A 14,893-nucleotide genomic window follows, 5' to 3' on the forward strand; every position below is an offset into this window, starting at 1 on the left:
GTCCAAAAAATTTATAATTAATCCAATGGATAATAACTCACTCTCTAGCATCATTGACAACCCATTTCCCAACATAATTTCAATTTTTTTTTTTTCATCTTTAGGTACCTACGGAGTTTTGTTGTAGCTGCTAGTGCTAGCTCATCGCCCCATTTTCTTTCTTCTCAACACACAAACTCCTATCTCAACCAAAATTATTAATCCATTTTTTTCTTAGTGCAACATCATTTTCTTGACTCTTTAAAGAAGTGAATATGCAAGTGCATTTTATTTTCTCTCTCTCTTTTATCAATCATCAATGTTAATTTACCATTAGTATTATTTTTGTTTCTTTCTTCTGCCACTATGTGTGTGTTGATATGCATAAGGGTATTTAAGATTTTTTTTTTGTTCACATTTTTGTATTGCTATCTTTATTCTATTATAGATTATTAGGCATAACTTTGATGTGAACTGTTCTTTTATTGGATTTTTTTTTTTTTTTGTATTTGTCTATAATAAACTATATAATTTTTTTATGTTCATTTATATTTAAGAATATAAAAATATATCAAAGTTAATAATTTTATATTCAATATGAACTATGGTTAATATATCAATACTACAATTCGACCTCCAAGTAAAATTTTTTGGCTACGCCCTGTATAGGCAACAACTCTTCACTTTGTATCCAAAAAAAAAAACAACTCTTCATCATGAAAGTATGCCGCATGCATGAACTTGGCATGTCATAAATGGCAATGTGAACTTCAGCAAGAGTAGACCAATGCAAAGATTTTTATTGATTAAGCTCCTTAACCACCCGTTAAGTTTGGGAAAAATAGCCTAATCGGCATTTAATGTTATCTTTGAAACCTCAAGTTTAGATTTCAACAATAAAATAGCACACGCTCCAACAGTTAGAGCATTCCTATCTGGGAAACCAAAATGTAAATTGGGTCCCACTATTCAGAAAACTCTTTTATATTTCATTATAAATAAATATAATATATAATAAGAGCATCCATTAATCTTAGAGAGAGAGAGAGAGATATGAAATAAAAAACAACTGCATTTCAATCTTAGTACATACGTGGAAATACACAAATAGAAAATGAAGATGCAGCTTTGATATGTAGTTTCTTCAGAAGATTAATTTAACTTCTCAAAAGGCCCTAATTGGTTTCTTTTAATTGGCTGGATTGAAAACTCTGCAGTTATTTCGAATTTCCCCGGCTTTTCCAACAAGAACTTCAATGCTTCCCAGCTTTACCATAGCTTTTGCAAAGTTGTTCTGAAATCTAATCCCATTTGATGCAAAACCAGAAACAGTACTAGCGGTTGAATTATCCAGTGCAAGTTCCTGATCAAGCTGTAATATACCTCTCTTCAAAAGTATTTGATTATAGAACTTGTTGTCAAAGGAAAAAAAGGTATTATGATCCAAAAATACAGTAGCAGACACATTCGGTGCACATGTCTTGTTGAGCTTGGCAACCAAAGTAGGATCCATTGAAGGGTCAGGAACTCCAGAGCCCCTAAAGTTAGAAAGCCGATTGCTAAAGAAGAAGCAGCGTGCAAATCCAACAGTGTGTGCACCTAAAAGTGTCACCATTTCATTGAGGTCTATCCCTTTGGCTTTGAAAAATTGCAATGCCCCAGACACAGAGATTCCTGGTCCTGGCAAGTTCACATCGTCCGGATTCGACACTAGTCCATCACGCCTTCCAGTTGGCACTGTATAATTAGGCCCTCCGGCTAGAGCAATTGCGTCACGAGCTGCCAAAGTAATAATATCTGCACATGAAACAGTTGTAGAGCATGTATCCTCTAGGCTTTTCTTGGCCTTATCAATAACCTCATATCCTCTTACAGTTTGGTTTGGGCTAGCAATTTTCTCCGAAGAATTTTTCTTGGCTGAGTCTATTAGTATAGATGCACCACAACCCTGATGTAAAAGAATATAATGTTATGAAAAAAATATTGTTTTATACTCTTTTGATATGCCAAAGCTCTTCCAAGAGACAAGTTACAATATCTCAGAGAAATGTTGTGTCACACATCAAAGCATTGAGGGGGAATGTTAAAAATTAGGACAAAATTTAGATAGAAACTTGGTTGTAGCTCACAACTACAACTCTACTCATATTATATGTAAATTTTGAGAAATCAACCATTGGATTGCATTTTCTTCTTATATCTTTCATTCTTGCAAAATTTTCAAAATATCAAAGATCAATAGCTAGCTATGTCAGCAATCAACTATTTAAATTTCAAGTTTTTGTAGTCTAAAATTTTACATAAAAAATACATCTATGGATCGAATAATATATTATATCCGATTAGCATAAAGTTTGATTTGCATGTTAAGAACATAAAGAACATATAATCCAATTATCCAACACTTAGATTTTCAAAATATGTATCTATGTTAATTTTTTTTTTAGTAGAAATTCTAGCCATATTTTTTCCTAAAAATTAATGCTTCGTTATTTTGTGTTTTTTTTTTTTTTTGGCTGAATTGTGTATTTTAAACTAGTATATAGTCATTTACTTGGATGTAATTAGGTATGTGCATGATGGACAAGTGTAAAGACCATTATTTATGTTAGAAAAAGATATATTTGTAATTGGTGTAGTAGAGTATCAATTGAAGAGAGGAGAAAAGTACAGTCCTATTATTTCTCCCACTTTCAAAAAAATTTGTCGTCATTTTAGAAAAACTAATCTTTAATAGAAAATCTTAGAGAAACTCAACCAAATAATTGTTCCCTTCCATTCCAAAGTAAACACACTCTGTACATACAATCTCCACACTTTCTCACTAAGGCTGCACTTGGGATTTGAGAATAAATTAACTTATTTTACTTTTTAGTTTATTTTTGTTCCTAAAGTAAGTCTCATTGCACTGTTAAGTGAGTCTCATTGTTCTAAAATTCAGTTTTTAGCTTTTTTTCTACTCACTTTGCAACAAAAAAAATTTAGTTGCAACAAAATAAGTAATTCCCAAATAGACCCTTAAGTGTTCACAGTTTTCAAGTGTCTATTGTTAACATGTGATGACAAGTACACGTATATACAGTGCATATATAGTTTGAGTGTGGGATAATTAACCAAAGCCAAATGTTATAATAACTTACTCTAACAAAACAATCGTGAAAATGCATGCGTAGGAAGGCCGCCGTTATGGATGGATCCCTAGAGAATTCATTTTTCACCACTTGCTGGACAATTGATTCTGCTTGCGGACAGGTAGACTTGTAGAAATCAACCTGCAGGTTGGCCAATACAGGGGGAATAACAAAGAGAAAGAGAGAGTAAGAATGACCCAAATTTGATCATTTGCATTTTTTTAATAGGATTAGTATTCTTTTTCATATGGGGTTGTGGCAATGGTTTTGAGCTTTGAGAGAATTAATAGCAAACAACACAGATTGGCATGACGTGCAAGGTCAAAGTAGCAATCAACATTGAACTATGAGGTCCGTGAAAGAAAGCGATTTATCAATTTGGCTGCTTTTGATTTCAGATGGGATAAAATTCAATGTTTTGTTTTTTTGATAATGGGTCCAAACCCTCATTGTTGAGGAGTGCCTACATGCATACAAGTTTCTATTATGTTGACATTCTTCCATACCCAAATCAAATTATTGAGGATTTTTATATTGTTATAGTGGAAACAGAGAATTATTCTTGAGCTTATTATAAGTGCTAGGACGGCATTCAAACTTTCTTCCTTTTCTTTTTTATAGGTAAGTAAATTAATGGCAATAAATCCAGAACCAAGATGACAAATAATCACAGTGCTGGCCAACACAACAGCAGGCCAATTCTATGTGCTGAACATTTCATTGACCCCACGCAATTAAGCAAAACGTTTGACAAATGGAAAAATTATAACAATGATTATTGTTAATATGTTATGGTCTATTCTTTCCTTCATTATCATATGACAATGAGGGCACCTTATTTGACATTTGTCCCTTACTGCCCACTTTGAGGCCCATATCACACAACACAAGAAAATGGGTTAAAGCTTGTGCGCAAAGTCCAACCCAATAATATTCCCACTTCATCTCTATATGGGCATGAATTTTTTGCCCAAATTCTTTACATCCAACGGAATGTGAATGGACTTCACGACCTACATTATTTGACTCATATAACAAATGGGGATTGTGACTCACAAAACAAAAATTATCACTACACAAAATGGGATGGCCCATATTATTTTCACTTACATGGGTTGGGCTCACGGCCGAGCTCTATCTCTCTTCAAGGGTTGGGTCAATGAGTCCCATAATCAAGATCTCATATTCATAGAACATAGTCAATGGCAAAATCATATTATTCTCAAGACAAAATTTTAATTGGCTTATATATCAACAGAAGGCTCTAGCCCACATTCTCTTATGCTTAATGGGTTCATAAGTTGCAAAGCACTTGGAGCCCACATACCTCATAAAAGCCTAATGAGTAGTTGTAGAATTAAATCCTTAAGGCCCACTATCTTTACACGCTCCAAAAAGAGTTGGACCGCTCATCGACATCTTTGGTGGGTAAGTGGATTCTAATTAAGTGGAAACCAACTGATACTCTAGCCTTCAAAACTAACCTTGGGGCCGTTTTTGAGGACACTGACGAAGCCAGTATTGGGTGGTGGTTTGGAATTCCTTGGTATTCACCAATTTATCTTTGAAGGCAAACCCTGAAATAGCTATAAACTTCCTTAAGCAAGGTAATAACTTGCAATCTGCTTATAGTTACTTGATCAAACATAATTTTTCTTATGTAAACTTTTTACAGAGTTATTCTTTTTATTGTGTTTATCGGCAAGTTAATGCAATAGCACGTGCCTTAGTTAGGAGATCAAAATTTTCTTCACCTTTATTAATTTGGATGGAAGATATTTGTTTCCACTTATTTCGGCTGATTTACCAACCAGTTGAATAAAATCTATGCTGATATTTTTCTCAACCAAAAAAAATGTACTCCAAAAGACGTGCTACTTATTTTTATAGTTATAGCACTTTTTTTTATATATATAAAATAGAATTCTACTCTATCCTAATCTAAATATATATAGTACTTAATAATAGGCAACATTGTATGGTAATCGGGTAACTAATGGATTACAATCCAAAGGTCTACTCACAAGTGCATGAGTAATTACTTTATTGTGTAACTGAAAATTTATAATATACTATTTGATGCTAATAAATACTTTTCATAATGGGATAGTCGATATCATCTAATTGGTAATAATAATAAGTAATAATGCAAATAACAATGAGAATGAATAGAGAAGTTTTAAATGTGTCATTGTTTTATTTTTATTTTTTTACAAAAAGACATGTGTCATCACTGTAAACATCTATTAGTTGCAATGATCCAACTTTTATAATATATATATAATTAGATGCCCACAAAATAAAATTTAAAAGGAATTTTTAGAAAAAGATTTAATGCAATGTTTAGGGGGGGGGGGGGTTTAAACATAAGTGGTTGTTTTTTTCTTTTTGTTTTTTTTTTATAATAATTATCAAATGGTCAAATGTGAATAGTTAGCACACAAAAAATGTAAATAATAGATACATTCATCTTCACCTTTTAAGAGTATTAATTACAAAAATATTTGTAATGTACCTTTAATTTATTCTATAATTAAATGTATTGGCACATATCAAGTGTGTTATGTTATGGACAAATTGCAACTTGCCACTTGGCATTATTTGTCTACATCATTCAAAATAGATAGGTTGCACTACTTGTCATAGTTTTGTGTATTCCACTGGTTGTAGGATTATATATATATAACACATACATGTGTGTAACACTATCCGGAATTGATTGGCGATTGACAAATTGATGGAATCGATCAAGCCTAATCCAAAACTCGACTAATTTGCTCGATGCAAAGATCAATTGTGGTCCTATCCTTTGAAACTAGACAGCTTCTGGGACGAGTGACAAGTCATTGATATATATAACACATACATGTGCGTAACGCTGTCCAGAACTAATCGGCAATTGACAAATTGCTGGAATCAATCAGGCCTGATCCAAAACTCGACTAATTTGCTTGATGCAGCAATCAATTGTAGTCCTATCCTTTGAAACTAGATAGCTTCTAGGATGAGTGACGAGTCATTGATATATATAACACATACATGTGTGTAACGCTATCTGGAACCAATCAACAACTGAAAAATTGATAGAATCGATTGGGCCTAATCCAAAACTCAACTGATTCGCTCGATTCAGCAATCAATTGTGGTCCTATCCTTTGAAACTAGACAGCTTATAGGGCGAGTGACGAGTCATTGCTAGAAAAATTGATTCAAACTGATTTGACTGATCTCTACTATTAAACTTCATCATTCTCCACCAATATAAGGGTTTCTCTACAGTCCTCCACAAGATCCTAGTCAAATTTCATCAATATTGCCACCATTCTGATCAGATTTTGAGGGTTTCTTGAACAGGTTTGACAAGATCTTCATAGATCCGACTACTCTCTCTGCCTTTTAGCCAACTCTAATTAACATCCAATTGCCACCTAACAAGACCCAAGCAGTTTGAACCAACATCCCTTCACAATTGGTGTCGAGTTCCAACCTTCCTTATCCAAAGTGGTCAAGTCGAGTCCAAATTGAGCACAAACCTAACTTGAACCATGGACAAACCTACATGTGTGTAATAATTTATCTTGACTAATATAATGGCATCACAATTTGTACACCCCTTCCCCTTTCCCAAACAAAAATCCTGGCTACGCCCCTATTTGGCATATAAAACGCCATATCAGTGCCACCAATCTAACCATAAAATTGATATTGCTTTCATCCCCATTTCAAAATGTTCTTACAATTTGGTTTATGCTCTTAGTCATCTTAGCATTTCTTTAATTAAATATCCAAATATAAATATAAAGTATTAAGGGTCTGTTTGAATACTATTTATTTTGCTTAAAATTGAAAACTTATTGTTGAAAACACTATAACAAAATAATTTTTAAACTATGAATGGTGTTGTGGGACCCACGGCTGACCTGCTTATGTGTGTTTTTTGAAGTTTGGCTAGGTCATGAACAATACCGTGGGACCCAGCCAAAAAACGCAAAACGCCTAATAATTTCTAGGCAAACGCACACTAAATATGAAACACAAAAAATTGCAAATTTCACTTGGTCATTTCTCTGCTTCTTTGTGGCCTGAAAATCTCAATCAAGTTCTTATTGTCACTTCTTCTCCACAATAAACCTAAAGGAAAAAAAATACTCACCTCCCTTGAGATTTGGAAAAAAAAAAAAGTGATAACCCTCTTACATAAGTGATAAATTTAGAATAACAAGGCAAGGTTTATAAAGCATCAAAAAACTTGCAATGACAAATCTCTTTACAATCCGTTGAAAATGGGAATAAAATGGAGCAAAATTCATACTAGATTTTAAAATACTCTTTAATTAAAACAAATGGTTTTAGAATTGGAAAGAAAGAAATAAAGAAAAATTAAGAGGGTATTTGGATTGAGGTGCTTTGAGTTATATAACTCAAAACCCAAAATCTGTGGGACCCACTAAGTGAAAACTAGTTGAGCTTTATTTTCATTCTTTGTTTCCAAAACTCGTTTCTCAAAATTTTGAGATATGGGAATGAAAATTGAGAACTAATGAAATGATGTTTTCAATTTTTAAAATTTGAGTTTGATGGCATTTTCGTTATTAAGTTAAACCGTGTGGGGCCCAACGCAGTGAGTAGTCAAATCAAACCTCAATATTGTTGGAACTCTTTCTCCCTTTGGCTTATCCTTGGCTTAGCAATGAGTTTTATAGTACCTTTTCCCTCAGTTTTTTCTCTCTACCTTTAGATGCCATTACTCTAAATCCGACTTCCCCATTCACTCATCTCACCCACCTCTCTGAACCAATATAAATCACTTCCTTTACCTTTTCTTTTCCTAGTCTTTATATCAATCTCCAATGGCTTCAGTTGTTCAAAAGCTCACGCACTAAAAAGGAGATTGATCGAAGAACCCATCCTAGTCGAGACCCAGCATCACCAACAAGCCCATCTGTCACCAACGCCCAAATCGGTCAATTCATCAGCTCCTAACTCTACCCAAGTGACCACGTTTTATCTCTCTCCCTCTGTAAACTCACTTTGCTTTGTTTTCAATTTCTCTAAATTTCAGTGTTTGTATTTCAACGTTTTTGTACAAGTGCTTTGTTTTTTTTTTTTTTTTGTATTTCAATGTTTTTTTATCCAATTTCTCTAAACATTGATGGGTTTTGTAAAATAATCAAATTTGTGTCTGATGAAATGTGGACTTTCAAACTTTGAATGGATATATTTTATGGGTTATTGTATGGTTTAATTCTGGTTGTAAGTTAAAAATCCTAACTTTTTTGTGACTTTGTTTGCCATTGTGTAGTGAACAAAAAACCCTGTGTTGTGACTGATAACCACTATTTCCTTACTGATCTGAGTTTGTGTCTGTCTTGACTGTTTTTTGTTTATATATGGGTTTTCAGCTTATAATTAAAAGTTTGCTAGAAATATGTGGGTCTTCTACCAAGTGTTTGAGGTTGCATCCATTGGATTTGTTATGGGTTTTATGCTGTATATAATTTTGGAAGCCCAATTTTGTTTGATCTTTCAAAAGGCCGAAAGGACCCACATTGACACATTATTAAAACCTATGATCTATAAATTAACACATTTTGTGCTGGGATATTTGTATTAGATGGCTCATGAATCACAAGAGGTGGATGACAAAATGTGGCCTCCCTATATTGAACAAATTTTTTTAGACTATGTTGAATGAATAACTCAAAGGGAATATGAAAATTGGTGTGTTTAAGACCCTTGTTTGGGAATCTATTACCAAGCAACTTAATACCCATACTGGGAAAACTTTCCCCACTAAGAAGGTGATCCAAGAGCATAAGTAGACATGGCAATACGGGTTAGAATTTTCTGACCCGACCAGGAAAATACCTTACCCAAACCTGATTTTTTTGACCCGAAGCAAAAGCGGGTTGACCCGTGACCCAATTTTTTTGCGGGTCAACTCGACCCAACCCGAATAACCCATGACCCGACCCATTAAAAAATTCGCTAAAAAAATATTTAAATTACGTCTTGATACTAAGTGCATAAAGCACAAAGTACCAAAACAAATAATTAATATATTATAGATATAAAGTTATAAAAAATTAAAACTATTGTCAAGACATGACATGAGAAAATGACTATTTGATTCATCAAAACCAATAAGATCTAGCTTCAGTGCTTGCCAATTGCCATGAGACAAGACAACACGTTACACAAGGGCCAAGGCTGTCAAGAGTCAAGACAACCATTAAAATAAAATAAAAATATCTCATTAAGCTAAGTTGTAGTCCATTGCCCAAAGCCAAAGGCACAAACAAATGAACAATGCACAAACGGCAAACCTGAAAGTTGAGTCAAACCAAACCACAAAGCTTCCTTTCCCAGTTCCTCTACTCTTTCTCTTGCGCCTCCGGCCTCTACCCTTCTTCACACTTTTTTAGTTTCACACAAAGCAGTCAAAGCTTATGCCTCTGCACTTCTCCACTGCTCTGTAGCCTCTGCTTTCTCACTTCTCTCAATTCTTTGTCTCTCGCCACCCACAGGCCACATAGCCTCTAACTTTACTATTATTTTAAATGCAACAGGAACATGTGCACTTAAGAAAATCGATAACTTGCTACTTTGCTGGCTTACTTATTTTGTTTGTTTTAAAATCTATCTCTTTTTGAAGATGTAAACTTAGAATTATATGCATTTTGACAGTGAACTATTAACATTGAAGACTTTTTCCATCATGAATTTATAACTATAAATAATTTTTGTCATGCTCAAAAGTATCAGAATTTGAAGGATATTAACAAGTGACATTTGCTTAATAAAGTTTATTCATTCTCTCTAAACAAGTTGTCATTGATTTGTTTTTGTAATTGAAAAAAAAAAAAAAAAAAAAAAAAAAAAAAAAAAAAAAAACTTGTTTGAAAAATACAGGTAAACCTGACCCGACCCGCAACTTGATTGACCCATTTAAAAATGACCCCGTTTTGACCCACAAACTTGATTGACACGACCCGTACCCAACCCGTCCCAAGCCCGACCCGACCCGCCCGTTTTGCCACGTCTGGGGCTAAGGCAAAAGCAACAAAAGTGGGGGCAATTGTTGAATAATACGAGGTTAGGGTGGGATGAGTTAACACAAACTGTTACTGGTTTTGAAGAGATGTGGGCAAATGTGATTGCGGTAAGTTCTTTATTCCATCTGGTGTTTGAATACCTCTATTAACTTCCCTGTTGTCTTTTGTATGTCATGTTGTTTGATGTCAATTTGATTTTGTATCTTTTCAGAGAGATTCAAAAGCATCATTGTTACAGAAGAATGGTTGCCCCCATTTTGACAAACTAAAACAACTATTTACCCCTACTACTGCAGCTAGGGCCCTTCAGATTTCTTCTAACACCCTAACCCTAAATAATGATGAAAAGCGTGCCCTAGAGGAGGCACTTGCCAACGATGTTCATTGTACCTAAGTGGGTCATGATGATTGCTATAGCCTGAACCTGGAGGGAATACCAAGGGATGAAAGCCCTTTTAATGACCAAACCCAACGTGCTAAGAAGCATCCCATTCAAGATTTTGGTGGCAAGGGGAAGAAGGTTGCCAAGAAAGTGAATAGGGGGAGTAAGATGACTACTGCTTTACAGGAGTATACTGCAATGACTAGAGAGAGGTATTCCTAAAGAAGGGGGAGGACAATTGGTAGCTTAGACCATTTTGGCCAATTAGCTACTATAGGTGATCCATGCTCACTGGAAAAGGCTATTGAAGTTCTGATTTAGCATAAGGACATTGATGATGATGCATATTTTGCCAATTTCACGGCTCTTCACCTCAAAGAGAACAGGGTGGTGTTCATGGGAATCCCAAAGCGTAGGAGGAAGAGGTGGATGGACCTAGCTGCAAAGCAGAATGGCAACAGACAAAAATGATCTGCTTTATTATTATTTCATTTATATTATTTGGGCTTTGTTGTTCAAATTTCATGGAGTTAGATGTACTTATTAAAATAGGTTTAAGACGTGGTTGGTTGGACCATCTTTTGGTTTGCTTGTGGTAGCTATCATAGATGACTGAAAACTTAATATGTATGTTATTTGATGGTGTTTGTAGTAGACTTTGCTTATTCTTTGGTCATGTTTAGTAATCGCTATTTTTAGTGTGATGTTATCTTCAATATTTTAGCATTCATAACTGTTGTTTTATGTTCTTTTTACATTTTCTTAAATTTGTTATATCATAAGTAGCGAATCTGCCCTATCTATTTCATAAACTAAATATTGAATATGATACGTGCTAATCCTTTTTCATTGTAGCATATAGGTCATAATGTCTGGTTCCAATGACTCATTCTGGACTTATGACTTTGAAAGCGCCTTCTGCAACAATGATTATGAGATGCATTGTGGGGATAATGACTTTGATGATGAGTACTTGAACCTAGATGATGAGATGGTCAATGGGAGCTATGATTTGATGACCTTTTCTTTAACCAAGATGCTTAGATGCATGAATTTTGCAATGATACTGGGCAAGGCTGCCTCAACCTTAACCATGACATCCTCCACAGTAAGTATGATACAAATTACGACTGGTCAAATACTATTACTAATTCTGATAGTGATAGTGAGAAGGAATTTAATTATGTATACGACTTGGTGGGGGAGATAGTATCATATGTACAATGACACTACGACAAATGTCCAATGCGTACAACCATTTTTACTGCTAGTGGTTACATGGACGAAGTTAGAGATGGAAATCCGAAGCAATGTTTTTAGATGTTCCGCATGTCTTTGCCATTGTTTTATCATTTGGTTGATGAGTTGAAACAACATGGATATCTAAAGGAAGGAAAGGGTCACATTGATGTGCAAGAATCTATTGCTGTGTTCTTTTACATCATCAGGCATAACACCTGAATGCGATGTGTTGCAGACAGATTTCAGCATTTGACTGAGACGGTGGCCTGCAAATTTCGAAAGGTTCTGCAGGTTGTCCACTCCTATGGTCAACACTTGATTAAACCCGATCCGAATGTGGTAGGCCTCCCACGACATCTCCAAGTGAACAAGTATCACTCATGGTTTGAGGTATAATTATCTTTATTGATAAAAAAAAGTTTTTTTTACAAGACTATAAATAATTGGAACAATGAGTTGAGCTTCCCTTATTGCTTTTAATGATAAAAATCTTTGTTTCCAAGGCTATAAATTGTTGGATCCATGGTTTTAGACCTCTCTTATTGCTTTTATTGATAAAAATATTTGTTTACAAGGTTGTAAATTATTGGAACACTTGGTTTGAAATTCTCTTATTGCTTTTCTTGTTAAAAATATTTGTTTTCAAGGTTGTAAATTGTTGGAACCATAGTTTTGGACTTCCCTTAGTGCTTTTATTGATAAAAATATTTGTTTGCAAGGCTGTAAATTGATGAAACCATGGGTTTTTTCTTTAAGTCATTTGTTGGAACCATGGGTTTAAAAGGCTGTAAAAATCTTTGTTTGCTTTGTTATCTTTACGATTCAGTTTAGTAATGGGCTAATGTACTTCCTGATGCAGTAGTAATGTAGCAAGAGTACTCACTATGCTAGGGAGAACTATCACTTATCTCAAAGAGATAAGTGATAAATGTTTGAGTTTTGTGCATTGGATTAATGTGAGATTGTTTATAATTAAATTTTAATTATTTGTAAAGATGCATTGGAGCAATTGATGGAAATCATGTAAGTGCTTGGCCTCCAACAGGCAGAAGTCAAGCTTATAGGAGTAGAAAAAACACTTTCACCACTAATCTGATGTGTGCATGTGATCATGACATGCGGTTTATGTTATCCATTCGGGTTGGGAAGGTAGTACGAATGATTTAAGGGTTTTGGAGGAAGCCATTAAGGACCTAAACCATGGATTTCCATGGCCACCACAATGTATATTTCTTAAATTTTAGTAAGTAAAACACATTTGGATATGTGTGAATCTAATACATAATAGACTAATATTTTGTTTATCATGCTGTTTCATACTACTTGGTTAATTCGGGGTACCCCATTAGTATGTCTTTCCTTCCATCGCACAAGTCCACCCATTACCATACTCAAGAGTTCAGATCAAGAAATAGGCAACTGACAACCAAGGAGTTATATAACTATAGGCACTCCTCATTGCGCATGGTTATTGAGCGATACTTTGGTGTCTTGAAGGCCTATTTTCCCATTTTGAACTTGATGCCAAACTTCAAGCCTTTGCGCCAATGGTATGTCATTTTTGCCTTTTGTGTTGTGCACAATTTCATACGCATCAACAGTTGGTCTGGTGAGTTGTTTCACACCTGGAAGAATGCTAATCTTGATGGAGGTGCTGGCCAAAATAAGGGTAATGGATCTGTAGGTGCATCTAGTAGTACAACCACCCAGAGGCATATTAGGGAAATGTCTGACCAGGCCAAGTGAGCTATGAATTAATTTAGAGATGACATCACCAACCGCATGTGAGATGATTATGTGCATCATCGACATTGAATCTGGAAATATGTTATAGACAGCTTTTTGTATATTGTGGATTATTTTGTTAGGTTGTTGGTGCCATTAATCCACTTGGCGGTATATTTAAATATATGGGTTGTAATATTATAGATATGAACTTGAGCGGGCCTATTTCAAGCTAAGTGACACTTATTCACTGATTACAATGTATATGATGCATTTTTTGGATGATATGACTCATTATGTTGATTTGATTTAGGGGGTCAGCATATTATCTTCATTACCAAAGCCTTGTTGACAATGTATTTGTAACTTATATATTATTCCTATAATTTGACAATGAAATATGTTATGTCATCTTTATCTTAATACTCAAATGTGTGTGTGTATATATATATTGTTTCTTAGATATGTAAACAATTTAGATTGTTTTCAATGCACAGGTTATGTCAAAGACTTGTTGACAATGCATAGGTTATCCCAAGTATAGTTCCTATAACACTCAATCACAAGTATAGGGATATGTACACAATTTTCCGTTCTCACAAACTTGGAAACTGGAAAAACAGAAGGACTTGTTATAGGACATGATGATGTCAAGCGTTGACAAAAGTTACAAAATTATGTTACAGTCATGTGTCCAAACTAACTCGGTTACATATTGCCTATTACATACGTGCAAATGTCAGGGAAAACATAGTTGAGTCATTCCAACTTCCCCAATCCTAGTACTAAACAGGTAGAATACAAGAAACAACACCCATGATACAACTAGAGCTTGTTTATACTTGTTCATCTTCTTTTCAACAATCCTTTGTGCAACCTTAGCTTTTTTTGCCTTTCGCTTCGTAACTCTTTCCCTTTCTCATGCTTCATCTTCTAATACATGAGCTCTGTTTGCGCTCTCATTAGCAAGCATTGCCTCATTCTCTAGCCTCCTGAGCCTTGCTATCACGATAGGTGTTGTTTCAGCACCATGCCTACAGGTGTTGTTGTCCAACCATCTAAAAAATTTACAATGACGGTCATCATCTTGCAATGTAAATGACAACATCAATATAGGCTAAATGAAGGAATTTATGACATAAAACGAACAATGTAACTAAATGTAATTGGACCTCACCGGCTTCTATTTCCTACAACCATAAAACCTCCTACCAAAGTTATGGAGCGACAATGATGTCCTAAGCATACAACAATCATTATCACATAGATGGCCATTAGAGCTGGAGTAATAGTTACTTCCTTCAGACATTGTTTCAAACACCCCTACCTCTGCGCATGGCACAAAATGATTAGTTTTTCAATGTCAATGTTTGCGTTGA

The 14,893-nt window shown here is 34.7% G+C and overlaps 1 protein-coding gene across 1 annotated transcript; it reads right to left on the reverse strand.

Moving 5' to 3' along the window:
- Window positions 1–1,168: 1,168 nt before the first annotated feature.
- On the reverse strand, window positions 1,169–3,314 carry LOC142609050 (peroxidase 44-like; the record flags this gene model as incomplete). The annotated part of the gene is made up of 2 exons (XM_075780692.1): window positions 1,169–1,927; window positions 3,120–3,314. Coding segments are annotated over 2 exons (954 nt in total), but the record flags the coding sequence as incomplete, so codon positions are not given.
- Between the last annotated feature and the right edge of the window lie 11,579 nt (window positions 3,315–14,893).

This window comes from Castanea sativa, chromosome 9 (assembly GCF_040712315.1).
Source record: "Castanea sativa cultivar Marrone di Chiusa Pesio chromosome 9, ASM4071231v1".
NCBI classification, from domain to species: domain Eukaryota; kingdom Viridiplantae; phylum Streptophyta; class Magnoliopsida; order Fagales; family Fagaceae; genus Castanea; species Castanea sativa.